At 40.5% G+C, this 21,944-nt stretch overlaps 1 protein-coding gene across 1 annotated transcript in view; it reads right to left on the reverse strand.

Moving 5' to 3' along the window:
- Positions 1-21,944, reverse strand: part of ERBB3 (erb-b2 receptor tyrosine kinase 3) — a 708,562-nt gene that overhangs the window by 243,048 nt on the left and 443,570 nt on the right. The window contains exons 8-9 of the mRNA XM_044083747.1: positions 14,436-14,549; positions 4,062-4,182 (exon numbers count right to left, since the gene is read on the reverse strand). Coding sequence (XP_043939682.1) covers positions 4,062-4,182; positions 14,436-14,549 — 235 coding nt within the window. The remainder of the gene's footprint in view (positions 1-4,061; positions 4,183-14,435; positions 14,550-21,944) is intronic.

Here is a 21,944-nt window from a genome sequence, read left to right on the forward strand (position 1 = left end):
TCTCTTGAGCGCGTAGCTTGATGGGATTTGGATTTTCTGAGGTGCAGTATGTCCATTAATTCCGGGTTGGACATGGCTTTATACGTCAGGCACAGATCGCCTCTGAGCAGGCGGTATGCCACTGAGTAGAGCTGGAGTTTCTTTAACCGGGCAGCATATGGTATCTGTTTGAGCCCTTTGATCCTCTTGGTGAGGTACTTTTGGGGGTCTTTCCAGTTGCTGCAGGTGTCTGGTAAGGTACATCCCAAAAAGTGCATTGTACTCAATTATGGGCCTGATGAGGGATGAGTAAAGAGGCACGATGACCTCCCCTGATCTAGATGTGAATCCCTTCATTATTAGGTGGGCTATATAAAATGTTTTTCTAACCACTTTGGCCACGTGGTTGTCAAATGAGAGATTGCTATCAACTTGGGACCCCAGGTCCCTAATTACTTCTTCTGTACTTAATGGATTACCACCTATGTGGTAATTTGTGGGCACTTTGTTTTTGCCAAAGGGGATGACTATACACTTTTGGCATTTAGCTTGAGGCCATGGCTCTGGCACCAGTTGTCTGTTTCTATGAGGCCCTTTTGGAGGATGCTTGTGTCGGCTGGAGAGTCGATTATGGCGCCCAGTTTGCAGTCATCTGCGAACTTGGTCAGCCACAGTACTTCCGTGTTGGCCTGTACCTCCGAGAAATATATACCGAACAAGAGAGGTCCCAGGACTGAGCCTTGTGGGACGCCACTTGTAACTGGTTTGGAGTCTGACATGGCTCCAGCAATTCTAACCATGTGGGTTCTGTCCTTGAGCCAGTTTGCAACCCATCTAGTGACATAGGGGTTTATATTTAAGCTGGTGAGCTCATCTATAATGCCCAAGTGGGATATTGTATCGAAGGCTTTTGCGAGGTCCAGGTAGGCTGTGTGGACCACCTTCCCCTCGTCAATGGCCTTGGTGACTGTTTCAAAGAAATCGACCAGGTTTAAGAGGCAGGATCTGCCCTTAACAAAGCCAAACTGGGTAGGATCCAGTGTCTGTAGGTCCCCAATATCTTTATTTATGAGGTCCATGATGATCCTTTCCATAGCTTTGCAGACCAAGCTAGTCAGGCTTATGGGACGATAGTTTCCAGGATCCGTTGAGGCACCACCTTTGTGGGGAGGGACCACTGTTGCTGTACGCCACTCTTTGGGTACATATCCTGTAGTAAGGCTGAAATTGAACAGTACTTTTATGTTTGGGTTTAGCTCTTCTTGGAGTTCATGTAGGACGCAGCCCAGGACACCGTCTGGTCCCATTGATGCTGTGTTTTTTGCTTTGGAGAGGGTGGCTCTTACCTGAGCATCTGAGATGTCAGTGGGGCAGCACTCTGCTGGGATAGATATCTGCCCTTTTGGTGGGGGGGGGGGGGAGTTTGCGCTGAACCTGTCAGCTAGGATGTTGGCAATGTCTGTGGGTTCGGTGTACTTTTTGTCATTTTGGACTAATTCTGAGCATATCTGGGTATTCCTACCCAGGTTCCTAACATAACTAAAGAAAGCCTTGTGATTATCCTTAGTGTCCTATGCAATTTTTCTCTCGAAGCTGGCCTAAGACGATTTTATGAGTGCCCGTAGTTTTTGCTAATACTGATCAGAGATGCCTTCCCTATTACTATTTTTATTTTATTTATTTATCCTTTGTTGATCATGTTATTTCCATTAAGCTAGAAACCACAGGGGTTCATGCAATCTGGAAACATGCAGGTTGTTTTTGGCAGATCATGTTTGGGTGTTGCATCTTCATGGAGCTGTCATTAAACAAATCGTATTGGAAGCACTTGCTAAAGGGGGACTTGAACGTTACAAATGTTAACCAGGGTTGCTGTACTGATTCTACATAGATGACCATTGTTACCTAGTGCCCTAGAAGAGTTAAGTCTCTCATAGTTTGTGTCAAGTTCCAGACAAGCAAGGGATAACCTTAGATAAGGAACTTTCTCTTCAAATAGGATTGGAGCGAAGGTCACGTACAGAATCTGGTAACTACCTAGGTAGAAAAGACCACTAAACTGTGTAGTAACTGAGTGCTCAATACATTTGGAAATGGTCTAGAAATTTCTGAGTAGAAGAAAAAGCACAGACTGACAGAGGGAACAAAGAGTTGAATAAACAAATCAATAAAACAATATGAAAACAGAAGTGGCAAAAATATTACATAAAAAATAACCACATTCAGGAAATGGAAAGATAGCAGAAGAACATGTCAGGCAGAAAAATGGAGAAAGCAATATGACACAAAGTAGAATGAAGCAGAGAATGTAATCAGGACAACACAGAGAAGATAGCACTATTAGATGGGAAATAAATTATAGAACACAGAAAACTTAAGGAAGGCATATGAAGCCTTAATATAGAGGAACACAAGGGACAGACTGTGGATAGAAAGGGATAGTGAGAAAGTGAGAAGGCAAAGACAATGAACAGATAATCATTCCTTTCAACCTTTGAGCACAAGAAATCTGGACAAAGCCAAAAATAATATGGGAACAAAGGTCCAGAATCAGGGACAAATTTTAAATATTGCTCTTATAATCTCAAAAAAGTTCCTGAAATAACAGGTATTTTAATAACACACATTTTCTGAAGGATATGACGTCTGAAACTCAAACATATGCCATTACTTCAGTGACCTCAATCCTGAATGATGTGCCAAAAAACACAAAATTTATGAGGAAAACACCAACAATCCGAGGCAAAAATCCAGACAGTTAAGAGGTATGCAGGCAAGTCTTTCAGTACAAATTAAAAAGAGAATAAGAGTAACTAAGCACAGCAAAAGTAGCACGCTTGATAAAAAGATTTATTAACACAAGAACGTGTTCTGAATGAGGTTACAGAACTGAAAATAGGCAAAGAAATGTGGCTCAAAAGGATTCACATCATAACATCAAATGAAATTTCTGCAGCATTAATGATGACAGTAACCATTCTTTGTAACAATCACAGAAGGCTGGGGCACTTCCTGAAAAAGCGCAGGAACACAAATTTGATTTATAGTTCTAAGGTAAAAACTAAACGAAAACTCCAGCTAAGCTAGAACTTCCACTGAGTAAGAGAAAGGGACAGGTATCAAATTACAGGCCATTTAGCTCAACCTGAGTATTTGGAAAATTAAATGAATCAGTTACAAAGAAGAGAACTATTAAGTAGTTAGAGGCCAGTAGAACATAGGATTTAAAGTAGCATGGCTTCAGAGCAGGAGGGTTATGTCAGTCAGATATAAAATAATTTATTTGACTGAATCACAACAGCAGCAAATGGGGGTGCAGTTTTAGATCATAGGTGTTTACTAGGCTAATGACCACAAGGCCCTTTTTAAGCCTAGCCATACATCCCAAATCTCTGACAAGTTCTGGTACCCTTAATAAGTGTAAGCAGGGGCCTGGGAGGGGAAACATTCACAAGCAGGGGCCTGGGAGATGAACCATTTACAGGCTGTCTGTGTCCATAAGGACTCAGGTCCCAAAGCAGGGATGACCTTCCTGTTCCCCATCCAATTGTCCAAGCGATATGTGGTATTTTAGGAAGACATATGACAGTGCCGACAAAATATTAATATGTAGATTACTTAACAATGCTGTGTGTCCCATTGTGTGTAACAGCAGACAGAGAGGGTAATATGAATCAACTCCATTGTGAAGAAAAGCGAGCTTATAATTGGTACCTCAGTATTAATTTCTGCCACCATTCATCTTAAACACCTATACAAACGTTAATCTAGATGGACTAGTCACAAATAGCATGGAAACAACAGTGTCAATACAATCAGCTCTTTTGCACCTTTTCTAATCCTGAACTCAGGTCACTTCTGAGAAGAAACAAACTTCAACTACATACCAGTGCTTTGACTTATGGACTGCTTTTATCTGAAATATATATGCTTGTCTAAAACAGACATCAAACAATTTACCTTCCCTTCCTTTAGATATTTTTGATATAAAAACAGCAATAACACAGTGATTGTTTTTTTCATCTCACAATTTTACACTTGAAGCCTACTTTCTAGAATAGTCACAAATATTAGATGCTTACCCAGTCAGGCCCGTGATGAGGAAGTCCAGGTTGCCAAGAATCTTGGTGCAGTTTATGAAAGTGTCAATGTTACTAGAGTCGACTGTCTGGCGATTACCCCCAGCTGCCGTTCCCTCACAGGCTGGAAGAGACAGAGGTATGTTAGGCGCCATCATTAATGGCCAACACAGTAGTCAGGTGCATATGATGCTACACATCCTGTTCCAGGCACGTCACCACACTGCTACCAGTTATCATGCAAATCATGAGACGGACAACCTCATATACAGGAAAGCCTCCCACATGGCAGATGCCACCTTCCTCCACCTCAGTTAAACAAACAGCAGCAGGCTGAATTTGGCTTCCTGTTTGGGACTTAGATGAGCCACTGATGCCACATTTCTAAACAAAATCACTCTTGTGAATATCTAGATGTTTCAGCAGCTTGTCAAAGTAAGGGCAGTGCCACAGGTCAGCCTTATCTAAACTGTTGCATTCACCACCGGCACATTCGAATTTTACAATCAATAGGCATTTATTTCCTGATTACACAACCAGAGTCAGACTGTTCTGTTTCATTTACCTATACAAGTAAATGGTTTTAAAGCTACTGAATTATACTGTCACAAAAAATACTGTTAGGTAAACTCTTCAGACTGAAACTGCATCTGTACCAATACACCAAATTAGAAACCTGCTGAAACCAAAGTTAAAGGATATAAACCAAGAACTACTTTATGGTTTCTCAAATTACAAATCAGAAAATGGATTCTGATGCAAGCAAGAAGCAACCCCTACTTCCCATGTGTGTATGCAGGAGTCTGTATTCCCACACTCCTACAAGTTAACTATTCCAACTACAAAGTCACATAATCACACAGAAAGGGCACGCCTATTTCCTGAAACTCAAGTAATTCTCCTGTCTCAGAGGCACTGTAGCTAGCATGGGCATGCACATTCAACCCGCACATGGGACAGAGACTCCATTCATGGCTTAACATCTTAAATGGTAGAGAATAGTGGTATCTCTTAACCTTTCTTACTATACTGGACATCGCTTATTGTGATGGTGTTTACATTTTAGCAAAGCTGCACTTTAGCAATATATGACTTTGGTATTTTGTGACTGTAAATGGCAGCTTAACGTACTCAGTATCTTTTAGATCATGGAAGTATCTTCACGTATAATTGATCAGACCAGATTATGGATTGCTGATTCAGGAGTGAATTTTGTTTTGGCGTTATAACATAATTTTGCGACAAAGACATTTTATACACTTCTGTGACAGGTCGTTGGGTTTTTTCTGGCTTCAGTGAACTACAAATATTTACATATGGACTTATGTTTTTGTAACTTACATATTTTGTTTTTTTTATATAGTTAATAAGTTTTTTGTTTCTAAAAGACTGGTAGTTTTATATTTTGGCCACTATATGTGGTCGTTACTTCACTGGACAGTATTTTTGTATTTATTTGATAATAATCTTTACCCCCGTTTATAATGAGACAAATATTCATATTTACATATTTATAGGAATTATTTGATGGGCATACAGCATATTTATTTATGTTTTTTCTATTCAGATTTTGGTCGTGTACACGATACAATAGGTGGCTTATGATGTGTATATGGATAACCTTATATTCACAGTGACTAGCATTTATTATACTGTGGTTTATGAAGAACATTCTGTATTATTCTTTATGTAAAGAACAATATTGTTACTTTGCGAACAATATTTTAGTACTTTGTATTAGTTCTGATTTTGTCATTAGTTGCACGATTAGCTATACATTATTGTTTTGTAATAGTTCATTTTAACATCTTGTAAATCATGGATTTAACAACCATTTTGAAGGGATTGTCAGCTGATAAGGTAGATATTCAGGTTTTTGGGATTGGGACTGCAAATAATAGTATCAATCAAGGAGAACCATTTTTGGATTCAATATGTGCTTCCACTTTTGACCAGCTAAATAAAAATATGAAAACCCTTAGATCATGTGTATGGCTTCTCAGGCTATTTAAGGCATACTTAGAAAAGGGTATTACTCCAAGAGGGTTAAGAATCCAGATTATACCATGACCCCCCATTAATATTCCAAAACGTGCACGCTGATTGGCCAGCGTGCACGTTGTAAATCGACTTATACTAATGGAAAAAGGTCCGGTCGCCCGGACTTTTTCCATTAGTATAAGTCTCTTTTAAAACACTGTCTCGCTATGTTAAAAGAGTTTAACATAGCGACACAGGTTTAAAAAAAGCAACGGAGATCTCCGTTGCTTTTTTTAAAGCTGTCTCGCTATGTTAAACTCCTTTAACTTAGCGACACAGTGTGTAAAAAGCAATGGAGATCTTGCTTTCTCCGTTGCTTTTTTTTAGACCTGTCTCGCTATGTTAAATGGGTTTAACATAGCGAGACAGCTTTAAAATAAGCAATGGAGATCTCCGTTGCTTATTTTAAAGCTGTTTCGCTATGTTAAACCCATTTAACATAGCGAGACAGGTTTAAAAAAAAAAACAATGGAGAAAGCAAGATCTCCATTGCTTTTTACTGTTTCGCTATGTTAAATGGGTTTAACATAGCGAGACAGCTTTAAAATAAGCAACGGACATCTCCGTTGCTTATTTTAAAGCTGTCTCGCTATGTTAAACCCATTTAACATAGCGAAACAGTAAAAAGCAACGGAGATCTTGCTTTCTCCGTTGCTTTTGGCCACAGCTCTGATGTACTGCGCAGTGCATCAGAACTGCCACGGATACCAGACAGCTGCGGAAGGGCAGCAAAGAGGCATTATACAGTGCCATTATTTAAGAAAAGTAATTATTTCTTTTCTTAAATAATGTCATAGTATAATAGCAATAACCCACTTCTGGGTGTGGGTAATGCGGGATTTACCCATGGTTGTCCCACGCCAACCGTGGGTAAATCCCACATTACCCACACCCAGGCGTGGGTTATTGCTATATTAAGCCTTTAGTAGGTCAACCTGATAATACACTTCTTACAGCTTGGTCTGATATTCAACAAAATGCCTCTATGCAGTCTGTCAAAACTTTACATGAATATTATGAACGTAAAATAGATCTATATGCATCTGAAGTGACTCAGATTTGTGAAAGAGCTAAATTTTATGAGGGCTCATCCACCTATAAACAATGTTTTGACAAACTGAGTGAGGACTTGTCACAGTTTGAACAAGAATTAAAAGAAAGGAAAATTCATAAATTTAATAGAGACTTAAGGAATTATAACTTGGGGAAGCTATTTGAACCTGTTAAAAGTTCTAAAAGTGTTAAATTTGATAAAAAAAAGATTCATTTCCCATGGGCCAAAAGAGGAAAAGGAGTAAGTCAATCCTTAAGAAATCAGTCAGTGATACTTCTGGTGAGGATTTGTCCTCATACACTAACCCAGAAACTGATAGACAGCAGCCGTCACCAGCCCATAAAAAAACTTGTACTATGGAACAGGGTGATTTATCACAGGACACTGGTTTAGTCTCTTTATTAGTAGGAAAGTGGGGGGGGGGGGGGCAAGAAACATAAACACAGGCACAGATGGTTCCCTGGAAGCAATGTTGAATTTTCTCAAACCAAAGTGAGTTTACAAAACAATGTTCTCAACATTTCATTGGTTACTTTGTCTGAATCTGATTATGTGGTACTAAATAAAGGACTGAATTTTATCCCTGGATTCTTTGTGTTGGAAGATACTTTTGTTGAGGATTTATATGCTTTTTGCAGACTGCTTAATCTTAAGTTATATTTTCAGGAAAATGGTTTGGATAGTGGTCATACTGATAGTAGCGGCTTTAGGTTTCATAAATCCACTTTTATTCCTCCTATGAATAAAAATGTGGAAATTTTTCAAAAATGCATTTTGAAGGAATTGCATTTTGGCTTTAATCATAACAACAATGTTTTTCCTCCCAATTTAACAGCATCAGAAATGGGTGACTTGGAGAATTTAAAGAATAACAAAGACATTGTCATCATTCAAGCAGATAAAGGTGGCACCATAGTAGTGATGGTTTGGTCCATGTATGTTGAGGAGGCTGACAGACAGTTACAGGATGCCAAATTTTACACGTTTGCCCATTGATGCTACACCTAAATTTAAAAATGAAATAGATCAATTTTTGGAAGCTGAAGTCAGTGAAGGCATTATTGATAAATGTACATTATTTCACTTAAAAGTAAAAGATCCTTCACCAAAATATTTGTATTTTCTTCTGAAAATTCACAAGGATGTTAACAAACCACCAGGGAGACCCACAGTTTCTGGGAAGGGTTCTCTCACTGAACCTCTGTCGGTTTATTTAACCATGTATTTGAAACCTCTGTTGAAAGGCATCAGGGCATGCTTACAGGATACAATGGAATTCTTGAATATTGTATCAGATACTCAATTGGAGCCTGACTGGTTGATGTGCACCTTAGACGTCACTTCTCTTTACACCAGTATTCCACATTGCGAAGGATTATGTGCCTTGGGATACTGGTTGGAGATGATTTCAATATACAGTCCATGTTTCAATACATTCCTTTTGTGTTTGGCAGAACATGTCCTTACAAAAAATGTGTTCTACTTTAACAACAAATGTTATTTACAGCTTAAGGGGGCAGCTATGGGTGCATCTTTTGCACCCATACATGCAGATTTGTTTATGGGTTATCTTGAACAAATGATTATTTATGATAGCAGTCATAATTTATTTCTTGATGAAATAGATATTTGGCGATGCTTTATGGATGACTGCTGGATGGTGTGGAAATCTGATTAAATATATTTACAGGAATTTGTTCAATATTTAAATGAAAATAAATGGGGTATAAGATTCACGGTTAATTATGATCCAGTGTCCATTTCCTTTTTGGAAGTGATCTTACATAGACAACAGGATGGTACACTGTCCAGTTCATTATTTAGGAAACCCCATCAATACATTATTACATGCCTCCAGCTGTCAGCCCAAGCATGTTATCCATAATCCCCCACCCAGTTTGCGTTCGTGAAGGGCCGATCTTGTCTTCTGAACCTGATTGACTTCTTCGAATCAGTCTCCAGAGCCGTGGACGAGGGTAAGATAGTCCACACAGGCTATCTGGACCTCGCCAAGGCCTTTGACACCATACCCCACTCTGGAATCATAGATAAACTTACTAAGCTGGGCATTAATCCCTATGTCACTCAATGGGTTGCCAACTGGCTTACTGACAGAACCCACACTGTAAAAGTAGCTGACTCCAAATCCAGCTCCAGACAAGTGACAAGTGGAGTACCTCAGGGTTCAGTCCTGGGACCTCTCTTGTTTGGCATCTACTTCTCTGAAGTACAGGCCAACACTAAGGGACTCTGGCTAACAAAGATTGCAGATGACTGCAAACTGGGAGCCAATACTGAATCCCCAAATTATATCGATACTCTACAAAAGGGCCTTACAGAAACAGATGCTTGGTACCAGAGTCATGGGGTCAAGCTCAATGCCAAGAAATGTATAGTTATCCATTACCACATAGGTGGCAGTACACTAAACACTGAAAGTGTGATAAGAGACTTAGGGGACACAGGTGGACAGTGGTCTCACCTTCAATAATCACATCGCCACAACAGTCAGGAAATTCTTCTATGTGGCACATCTCATCACTAAGGGCTTTTCATCCAGAAAAAAGGAGGTCATTGTCCCACTGTACTCATCCCTCATTAGACCCATTATAGAATACAACACCCCATTTTGTATGCACCTCTCAAGACATCTGCAACAACTGGAAAGGCTGCAGAAATACCTCATTAAAAGAATCACAGGCCTAAAGCAGATGCCCTATGCTGACCACCTTAAAAAACTCCAGCTATACTCTGTCACATATCGTCTATTCCGAGGCGATCTCTGCTTAACATACAAGGCCATGTCAAACCCAGAGCTGTTGGACATGCTACACTTAAAGAAATCCCAATCCCTCAGAGCCACACGCTCCAGGGATCTAAACCTTGTCATCACAATAAACAAAACATGCTGGAGGGATAGGTTCCTGACCCAGAGACTTCCCAGACTCTGGAATAGACTGCCCATACATGTTAAGCAGAGCGCCTCTTTGGCCTCATCAAAAGGAACCTTGATGATTGGATGGGAGAAAGGAAATTCACCCCGGGGATCACGTCAGTCGCCCTGCTAGATAAGGGTCTAGGGAAGTAAATAGTGTGGGAAGAAATAGCCAGGGAATTGTTATGACTAGGCTTGTATAGGCCCTAGGGCCGATAGCCTAGTACCAACCTAAGAACCTATGAACATTCCCAAGTCCCAATTTATGAGGGTTCATCGGATTTTTTCTAACACCGAGGACTATATGCATTTTTGACCAGGACTTGATTACATGTTTCAAAGAACGTGGTTATCCTTTAGCCAAATTGGTTAAAACTAGTAAAGAGGTTCAACTACTTTCTGGAAGTGATCTACTTAAATATAACAAACATGACCATCAGAAGGATCGCAGCAAAATTAGGTTCACTACCAGTTATGGTAGGAATACACATGGGTTTTTAGATCTAGTGCAACATCATTGGGACATTTTGCTGACCGATGACAAATTGCAGGGTCTATTAGGGGACAGATGTTCATTTTCGTTTCGTAAAGGAAAGACCTTAGGTAGTTATTTTAGTCATTACAAATGCAATACACCATCAGAACATTTGTCACAAGTTACATTGGATGGGACTAGGGTAGCTGGGTGTTATTCTTAAGTACATTTATCAGACAAAGGAGTTTACTAGCAAGAATACCTCAAGGACTTTTTCTATTAATACTTTTTCCAATTGTAGTGGTGACTGGGTTATTTACCTTGCAGTATGTACCTGTTCGGCATTTTATATTGGCCAAACTTCTAGATCTTTCAGACTTCGCATTTCTGAACACCTTAATAAATATTTGACAAATTCCTTGTATAAACATACAATTGCACACAGTTCAGCTAGTTTTAAATTTATTATTATTGACAGAATAATGGGCAATAGATGCTTTAAGACAGGCTGGCATAATATTCTGAACAAAAAAGAGAAATCATGAATTGTGACACTGGGTGGATTGTTTCCACCTGGTTTAAATGAGCACTTAGAATTTCATTACTTTTGACTGTTCAACTGAGGTTTATGACATCTTATAAAATTAGTTGACTACAGTTAGTGTTATACATTGAGAAAGGCTATTGGGCTGAAACTGGTTTGTTGACTGTGTTTTCATGTATTAAACTTTCTTTTCAGTCGGTGCTGGCTGTTCTTTGGCGTATACATTGACTGTTTTGAGCCTTTGCACCTGCCGTCCGTGCAGAATCCTTGTGGTTACTTATGTGACTGTAAATAGCACTCTGTGATGTGATTTTGCTGGTTAAAGCAAATCCTGAAAAAAATATTTTCATCAAGTACAGGTCACAGATAGGAACTACACATTTCTTAACATACTGGGAAACAGGAACTGCAAACCATACAAAAGAAAAAAATATCCTTCAGTCTCTAAAAAATGTCCTTCTATCTCTATTAATATGTCTCCTTATGGTCAAGAATGAAAGGTCAACTGACAAGTCTAATATTAATGCAGATCTAACAGACAAAGCAAAAACAATGCCATAAAGTTAGACTCAACTGATTTTCTTTGAGGCTTATTGCAGCAAGTTAGTATGGAGAGAACTTGTGCTTTCAGGAGGCAATATTGATGAGTTACGGTCTTCCAGCAGCCATCTAATTTAGACCACTTCTCACTCTGACATCAATACAATATATGGAGCTCATGCAAATGGCAGGCCAGTCACTTTATCTTCAGTTCTTTCCTCCTGCTCAAGGACAATGATCTGCCTTACAGAAATGTCATTCAACTTCCATTAGTAGTTTATTTATTTTTTCTTCATTTGCTCATATTCAAAAGAGTCACACGTAAATATTAAAATAAACTGCCCTGTAGTCTTTAAAATTCATACTTTAATCATTTTGAAATGGGGCATATTGTTCTCTGTTTCACTCTGTGCTAGATTTCACTTGATGACAAGAAATACAGTCATAGTAAGCCTTTTAACACCTTTATTGAATTATCACTTAAGAAATAGGCAAACATGCATTCATATGAAAGAAAACAAACCATATTAACATGTTCCTAGTAACATATGTTTTTGTATAACTACCATCAATCTAACATCATATACATTGCTCAATTCCTGCCCTCCCTTAAATCTCACTCCTCCTCCAAAACATTATTCTGCATGTATTGTTCCAACAATTTCCATTTTTTTATGTAATTTGGTCCTATCCTTTTCTAAAGATCTCCCTTCCAGTTCTTTTACATCTGTTACAATATTCAATACTTTGAATACAGTTGGTTTAGACTTTCCCCAGGGTTCAATAACGCCTACACTAAGTATACACCGTTCTGAATGAACAGACAACACAGGCATAACAAACACCTTCTTCCTCCTAATTTTGGTTTTCCTACTGATTTTCTTGCAGCTTTAAATACTGACAGGGATTCATAAAGGTTACCACAAAGTGTAGACTACATATACACTGTGTAATCTTTCTGAGTGACTAGAAAACACAAAAAAGTGGTAGGGGTGTTCTTGAACACCTGTTGTGTACACTTAGTGTAGGTGTTACTGAATCTGGCCCTTGATTTTTATTTTCTACTAATTTGTCACCCACAATTAAACTTAGCAAGGCCCTACTATGTGTAGGCAGTTCAGATCCTGTGTCCCAGCTCAAAAAATCATTGCCTTAGTTACACCCATTTGCTCACCCAATACTTCAGATGGAGTACTCTGTAGGGAATTTTTGAAGTCTGCCAACTCATTACACTCCCAAAATGTATGTTCCCAGTGATTCCTTGCAGACTGCTCTGTCAGAGATACCAGGTGAACAAACTGGTATAACTAAGGAAATTATTTTGTTGAGTTATGATACAGAATCAGAATTGCCTAAACATAAGATGTTGCTCAGTCTAATTACGGTGGCTGCCAAAAAAGTAATTACTAGAAAATGGAAATCAAACTCTAAACCAACTTTACTACAAGTAGTGAATATATAACAAAGATAAAACTGGAACTGACATCTTTAGAAAAGGGTATGAGCAAATTACATAGGAAAATGGGAACTGTGGGAAAAAACATGCAGAGGAAGAACAAGGTTTAAAAGAAGGCAGGATATGAATTAACTAATGTTTGACTGACAATGACTGGATAGATTATAAGTGATGTATAATATTTGCAACTACAATTATGTCAACATGGTCTGTGATGTATAATGTTTGCAACTAAAATTATGTCAATATGGTTTGTTTTCATTTATATAAATGCATGATTTCTTACATCACGTGATAATTTAATAAAAATGTTTCTTGTTTATAAACAAAAAAAAAACATATGTTCCCGTCACCGCTTTCTTTCCCGTTACACCTCACCTGAGGAAAATACTTCAGAGTCTACCTATGCAAACACTTGCAAGCAAAATTCCTAAATCTTCTAGACCTTGTTGCATATTTGGGAGCCATCTGTCCTCCCTTTGTTTCCTTGTGAATTGCTTATCCAGTCTCTATTCCCAATCTTTTCTAACTCCTCTGATTGATTTCTATAGTTATCGTGCAATATTTTATAAGCCCTACAAAGACTGTTGTAGTAAATCTTTGTGGAAAGACTGCATGTTTTTCAAGGCAGCAAAACTCTCTAGAACAACATCTAAGACAAGTGTCTGGCCTGAAGGAGCTACTGGTCACACCCGACCCAGTTTTTTGGCTGAATTACACAGGGATATTATAGGAGAATGTCTGCAGTTGGGATCGATAGCCTTATTTTTTTTTCTTCCCCAGTGGATACCTCCACAATCAGAAAGGAGCATATTTGCACACAGTGATAGCATTAGAGTTTGGTGGTATTTTATTTATTGGTGAGCAGGATGTATAAAGCCCTTTAGTCCAATTTAAGGAATGGGATCAGTCTCCACAGAAGACATTGCCATTTTTGTTCTTTTCCATGTTATGTCCAGTGGATGGGCTAGGATGGATTCAGCTTTGATGACTCCGTCTTTAGCCAGTCACTGGATATCTATTTAAATACATTTGGTAGGCAACACCCAACAAGCATTGGTATCTCTAAGCATTGACAGAAATGTGTCTTTTATTAACACCTAAATCTGACTTAGTTCTTCTCCTGAAGTAAATGTCAATACAGCATAAAAGGTCATACCACACTAATGCAAAGCATCACAAGAAACATACGTACATTCCCAAGAAAAAAAAAAATAACATCTGGTTATAACCTACACAGAAAAAAAGGACACTGTTTGGTGCAGTATACATATTACACCTTTTGTGTCCTGTTCATTTGAAATTCAACTTGCTAAAAATGTATTCAACTCACCTTTTGGGCAGAGACCCAAGCAGGGCTCACACATTTTCACTCCATTCTTTTCCACTTCCATCTTGTTAGGTGGACAGGCACGGACACAGGAAGTTTGGTCAACAACATAGTTATCTGCAGGAAGTCCCCCAGAGAATGGTTAATAAAGACTAAAACTGTAAATGCTAATATTTCTGAAACTCAGTAACATTGCAGTCATTACTCACAGAGTTTACACTATCTTGAAAACAATATTTTAAAAACATATATACAACGGATTTCTGCAGACTTTGCTACTCAGCATAAACTGTTCCTCCTTTGCAATTTTTGTTTTATAGGTTCATAGGTTCATACTAGGCTATCTGCCCTAGGGCATTTATAAGCCTAGCCAGAGTGTGTGTGGCTTTCACCACCCCTTAGGATGAGAATACTATGCTCTTTTAGGGTTTAGTTTACTGTGCCTCTGTCTAGTAGTGACACAGAGATGACCCCCGGTGTAAACCTACGATCTCCCATCCACTCGTCAAGATTTCTCTTGAATAGAGTTAGTGAGGGGCTCTGCCTAACATGGATTGGGATTCTGTTCCAGAGTGTAGGGAGCCTCTGGGTTATGAATCTGTCCCTCCAGCACGTCCTATTTATTTCTGTGTTGAGGTTTAAGTCTCTTGCTCTCGTGGCTCTGGTGGATTTGGATTTACTGAGGTGGAGCATGTCCATTAATTCCGGATTGGACATGGCCTTGTACGTCAGGCACAGATCACCTCTGAGTAGGCAGTATACTCCCTCCATCCCCATGCAGCCTCTGGTTATTCTCCTTGGCCTCTGTATCTGCTTAACCTTAAAACTCCAATTTACTCCCCATGAGTCATGCAAAACATAACCCTTTGTCAGGTATGTCTGACTCCTTGGGAATTTGACCTATGTGCTAACTCACATATAACCCTTGGGAGTGAGGGATCCAAAAGATAGTTGCAAACTGTGATGTGGGAGCCACCATTTGTATGGTGACCTGTCAAATTCCTAGCTGTTGGAGTGGCTGCTGCAATGACATCAATATGTCACTGCTGTACCCTGTAATCTGAAGAGATGACCTGTGAGGCTCCTGGTCTGGACTAGAGGCTGCACAGGCATTGGGTTTCCTCAAACCCTCTCCCAGGAGAGGAGGGCTGGCCATTGGCTGCTCTAACCTATTCTCCCACCAGTCTTAGTAGTGATCTGAATCTGTTCCCAAACTCACGTTGCTGATAGCACAAAGTGATGCTCTGCCTCTGTGCCACTTAGCTGATAACCCACTCCTGTTTGAGTTATTCAGGGAATCAGCAGTTGGTGAGTTTGTTTGCTTATGTTTTCATTCTGCTGAATTTCATTCCCATGAGCATTCTATAATGCTAAGATTAATTCTCTAGCAGTTGGCTATGCCATTAAAAGCTGAATGCCACATGAAGTTAAGTTCAAGAGGGTGACATAAGCTTTAATGTTTAATGGTTATATTTTCAAACATATCATCTTATCAATCTCAAGTAAGGGTGAATTGTATTCATATTATTCACAGTTTAAGTATCTTGTTCTCAAGTACTTAAGATTTAAAGTGGTTTGCTAAATGTTGAAAAAAATAACCGATAGAAACAATCGCTCCTCACAATTAGTATACCCCTTAGTCAAGGAAATGTGTAAGAGTCACTGTTGACAACATGTGATTTCATAGTTATTTCTCTATGTGAAGTTAGCTGGCCCCTAAAATATAAGACCCTAACCTGGTCAACAAAGTATAAATAAATAAATAAAAAATGAATGAATGAATGAATGAATGATCCACTTTTCCGAGGGCATTTCATTTACAGACATTACTATCACGAAACACAACATAAGTAAACAAGTACAGCACAGTGCTGGATGAGCAGAGTTGCACGACTTTACACACAAGTTCAGGTGTAGCAAAGGGGAATTCATCACACAGATGAGTTAGCTTAGGGAGGGACTTTGGAATTCTTCATAGTAAAAGCAGGCCAAACCCTTGAAGGTGCCACTCAACAGAGAGATACAGTTGGTTCTGAAAGTTACCAATCATTTAGTGTTCCTGATCCTCTGCTAACATGCATAAATCCGAGGCTGTAAGGCACCTGTATCCATATCAGACAGCAGAAATGACAAAAGCAAAACTCACAGAGAATTCAATACTGTCTAAATAACAACTGTATCTCTTGGATCCCTGTACCATAGTAGCCAATGATTCTGTACACTTGCACTGCCTTGTGGGTAGGGGTGTGTATGTGTGAGCTTCCACTAAAGAACTACTGATAAATGGGCAATACTGAAATTAATTTCTTAGTAGCTGAATGCCAGAATTGTCAAGTATAAATGTGACAAATCCCAAGCTGTAATGACATGGGAGAAAATATCTTTGGGAGTTAAAAAAAAAGGTCAGGAAAAAGATATTACCACATCATCCTCTACCACAGCATAAAAAGTCATGTGAAGACAGAAAGGACTCGTGACAAAGACATCCTCCAGAAAGTACAGTTGTGTACACTTACCATAAATGTGGATGTTCGAGTGTATTCACTGTTGCAGTCATCACATTTGGTTATCTGCTTGCAGGTAGCCCTCAGTTGGCTGATTATCAAAGTCTTGGGTCCTGCGTCAGTTGCTGTCTCATTCTCCATGGCGTCAGGTAGTCAGGGGTATAAAGCATGCAGCCGACGCCATTACATCAGTTTTTCTTGCCCCAGATGTCAGGTGACCCCATAATGGGAAGCAATTATATACAAGGTTACATCTCCAACAAAAAAGCAAATACACCAAAAAGCTTTAAGCATAGTAAACAAGAATAGAGGTATAGTCAATAGAAGTCAGGGGGCTGGAGGGAGGGTAACCAGGATTGCAACAGTGAATACACTCGAACATCTACATTTATGGTAAGTGTACACACCTGTACTATGTTCTTCGTGTTTCACTGTTGCAGTCATCACATTTGGGTAGATTCCCAAAGCTAAGGATGGGAGGATGCAATTAAATAGCATTTGGACCAGCTAAAAGGCCATGCAAGACTGCAGTGGCAAAGCCAGCTCTGGATTTAGAAAAAAAATGGCAAGTGGTAATGCTTGGTGAAGGTATGTACAGAACTCCAGGTAGCAGCTTCTAGGATGTTCCTGGTAGGGACGCCTCTGAGAAAGGCTGTAGAGGTAGATGCAGCCCTGGTTGAATGTGGTCTTATCCCCTGTGGGGTAGGTTTTCCATGGCGCTTATAGCAGAAATTTATGCAATGGCCTATCCACTTAGAAATGGTTTGCTTTGAAATGGCCTTCCTCTCTGCCCCTGCAAATGCCACCAGCAGCTGTTCAAATTTCCTGAGAGGCTTAGTCCTGTCCAAGTAAAATCTAAGTTGTCTGTGCACGTCCAAGGAGTGCAGTATTCATTCCCCTTTGTTCTGTGGATTAGAAAAGAAGGTTGGCAAATGAATGGACTGATTAAGGGCCACACTGGATACCACCTTGGGCATAAATGAAGGATTGGTCCTGAGGGACACCCTGTCCGCATGAAAGATGATGAAAGGCTCCACTGCCATGAGGGCCTGTAATTCAGACACCCTTCTTGCTGAAGTGATGGCTAAAAGGAAGGCTGTTTTCCAAAAAAGGAATTTTAACTCTGCATTTGCAGCTGGCTCAAAGGGAGGAAGAGTGAGCTTTTCTAATACAAAGTTAAGGTCCTAGGCTGGAGTAGGGGCTCTCCTGGGTGGTCTTAGGTTTTTGGCCCCTCTGAGAAATTGCTTCAGCAGTGGATGAGAGAAGAGGGGTGGTTCTGTGTTGTAATGAGCTGATACGACTGAGGCATGAATTTTGATGGAAAAGGCCCTTGTGAAGCATCTCAGTTAAGTATTGAAGAATATGGGGTAAACTGGGTACTGCTGTGCCCATCCCCTGAGTTTGGCTCCAGGAACAGAATCTTTTCCATTTTTCAGCATAGGATTTTCTAGTACTAGGCCTCCTTGCCTCCAGAATGACATCCATCACTTGCTTACTGAGGGATGGTAATGGAGAAGTCAGGTAATTAGCCAGGCTGCAAGGTTCAGGGTTTGAAGCTGTGGGTGCAGAATCTGGTCCTCCTGCTGGGACAGCATGGCAGGGGTCTGAAGCAGGTGGCATGGTGCCAGCAGTGACACCCTGCGCAAGAGGGGGTACCAGTGTTGGCATGGCCAGTCCAGTGCAATCAGTATTGTCCTTGGTTTGTCTTGTTTGATCTTTAGTAGCACTTTGGAGAGGAGAGGCAGAGGGGGAAAGGCATAAACGGATAGGTTTTTCCAGGTAAAGAACAGGGAATCCACTTTCCAAGCCTGTTTGTGGGGAGTCCTTGTGCAGAATTTGTCAAATTGGTAGTTCTGAAGGGAGGCAAACAGGTCTATCTCTGGGCTCCCCCATTTGTTTTTCAACATGTTGAATATCTTTGGTTCCAATTTCCACTTGTGTGGGTCTATGAGATTTCTGCTTAGGTCATCTGCCAGTGTATTTAGCTTTCCTGGCAGGAATTGAGCCTGTAGGTGCACTTGGTAGTTCAAGGCTGTGTTCCACAGAGCCATGGGTAGTCTACAGAGAGGGTATGTGTGGGTTCCTCCCTGCTTGTTTATGTATTACATAACAGTGGCGTTGTCCGTCTTTACCAATAACTGTCCTGGAAGAATGTGGTCCTTGAAGGCTGTCAGAGCATTCTGTACAGCTAACATTTCTTTTTGATTGATATGCAGGTGCATTTGACTTGGGTTCCATTTGCCCTGAATGCACTGCCATGCCAAGTGAGCCCCCATGCATAGTCTGATTTGTCTGTTGTTAGGGTTTGGGCGGCAGGGGGGAGAGTGAATGGCAGTCCCTTGTTTTGGTGGCAGACCTCTGCCCACCAAAGGAACTCTATCTTTAGACAAGGTATGATAGGAATCATTGAGTCTAGATCCTGAGAATGTTGACACTATAGGCTTTTTAGATACCATTGTAGTTTCCTCATATGCAGTCTTGCATATGGAATTAGTAGAATGCAAGAGGCCATGAACCCCAGTGCTTGCAGTATTTTCATTGCAGATAGCTGGGTCTTTGTGGCCAGTAGATTGAAGTAAGCTGTCAAATGAACTTGTTTCTTTGGCGTGAGGTAGGCCACCTGGGAAGTTTTATTCAAGCTTGCTCCCAGGAATACAATTTGTTGGCAGGGTACAAGATTTGATTTCTTTTCATTTATGGTGTACCCCAGAGAAGTTAGCAATTTCTTTACAAATGCCAGATGATGTAACAGTACGTCCTGGCTTTCTGCCTGAATTAGACAATTGTCCAGGTATGGGTATATTTGAATATTTCTTTGCCTGCAAAATGCAATGACTGGAGCGAGGCACTTTGTGAATACCCTAGGCGCAGTAGATAAGCCAAAGGGCAGTGCAGAGAACTGATAGTGCATGTAGCCTGCTCTGAAGCGTATGTATCTTCTGCAAGATTTCCTTATTGGGATGTGCAGGTAGGCTTCCTTTAAATCCAGTGTTGCCAACCAGGCATTTTTGCCTAGCACGGGAAGCAGCTGATGAAGAGTTAGCATCTTGAATTTTGGGATTACCAAAAATGTATTTAGGATAGGCAGGTCCAGGATAGGACGCCAGGAGTTGTCTTTCCTGGGTACCATGAAAAGTATTGACTAGAAACCTTGCCCCCATTCTTCTTCTGGGACAGGTTGAATAGCCCTGATGCTTAAAGGAGTGAGAACCTGCTTTTGAGCCTCTGCCCACTGACTTGGGGGTAGGTCTGGCCAACCATTTGGGGTTGGTAAGGAGTGGAAGTGGAATCTGTATCCTTGGGAAACTATATTTAGAACCCATTTGTCCTGGGTAATGAGTTCCCAATTTTTTGCATGCAGGGCGATCTTTTCCCCTAAAGGAACAGTCAGTTGAACAGGGCTTGGAAGGTTTAAAGTTAAGTCAATGAGATAGTTTACCATGGGGGGAGTCTTACTACTCCCTGCTTTGGAAGTGGGAGCCCCCCACTGCTTAGTCCTGTGACCACCTTTGGACTGAAGCCTGGGTGTTCTGCTGGTTCTGGGTTTGGACTGAGAAGACCTGGAAGAGGCAGGAAAGGACCAACTCTTAGAGGGTCAATGCCTACTAAATCTGAGAGGCTGTACTTGCAAGAAATTTTTAATAGTTTGCATAGATTTAGCTTTTTCCTCCATCTTTTTAAGTACTTCTTCTGCTTTGTTGCCAAACAGGCAGTCTTGGTTTTAGGGAGCATCCAGTAATTTAGCTTTAACATGATCTGGCAAAGATTGCTCCTTAAGCCAGGCATGCCTTCTAAGAACAGACCCAGTGACAGCAGCCATGCAAGATGCCTCTAATGAATCAAAACCACATTGCAAAGTACGTTTTCCCACTTATTCAGCAGAATGCATTAAATCCTTTAATTCTTTATTTTCATCACAGTCAGGAATCTACATCATTTTCTGTTTAAGCAATCCAGTAATATGCTGCTGATACTTCAACATATGAAACTGGCAGTTTAAGGCCCTAATGGCTAACATTACAGAAGTGTATACCTTCTTACCCCATCTATCCAGCACTTTGGAATCTCTTTCAGAGGGGGTAGGATTTTTGGCAGTAGTGCCTTAATGTCCTTGGTCCCTGTGAAATGGTCTCAGGATCCGCAGTAGGAGTTTTAAAGAGGAACTTGTGAGAGTCAAGTACCCTGTAATACCTAACAGGTTTTCTGGGAGCAGGAGGTAAAGTGTTAGGGGCCAGGCTAGATTCCGAGAAGGCATCATCTACAATGTCCAATACAGGAGGGATAGCTAAAGGCCTGTGATGAGGCAGGAGTAAGAATTCCCTAAGCTTCTTTTTGGAGTCAGAGTAATCCTGGCTTTCCCAGCAGAAATGCTCCCTAAGACTATGCAAGGTTTCACCAAAAGAGAAATCCTCTGGACGGGAAGCAGAGGGAATGGAGTCCTCTGCATCAGAATCCTCATAGGTAGATAAGGGCAAATCCTGGTCATCAGAAAAAACAGAAATTTCAAAATCCTGATCAGAAGAATCAGAAAGAAAGTCAGTTCTAGGTCTCTTAGAGGGAGAAGGGTGGCTTCTCCTGATTAGAGTAATAAGGTCTTCAGCCATTCTTATCATTTGTTTATTAGGCATAGGGGCCTGACCATGCGGTCTGGGCATCGGTTTTCTGGGCATGGATCGAGTTTTAGGCCTTGAAGAAGAAGATGGCATTCGTTTAATATGCAAGTCAGTAGGTCTGAATACACCCTCAGAAGCCGGTGCCTGCACAGTGGTTCCAGACCCATCCAAGGTAGAGACATCCGCAGGTTCCACAGTCGAAAAAGCATCTCGCACCATACTGGACTCCGAATTGGTTTTAGTAGAGGCCTGCAAATCTGAAGTAGCAGGTATCAGGGGCTGCGAAAGCGCCTCATTGAGTACCGGCGAACTGGCGACTAGCTTAGGAGAAGCGTCGTCGTCAGCTTTGGACCTATGCGGTCTGTCTCTGTCTTTATCTTTGCATTTTTTTGGAA

This window comes from Protopterus annectens, chromosome 9.part0, assembly GCF_019279795.1.
Source record: "Protopterus annectens isolate FY-2018-M chromosome 9.part0, PAN1.0, whole genome shotgun sequence".
In the NCBI taxonomy this organism is placed as follows: Eukaryota; Metazoa; Chordata; order Ceratodontiformes; family Protopteridae; genus Protopterus; species Protopterus annectens.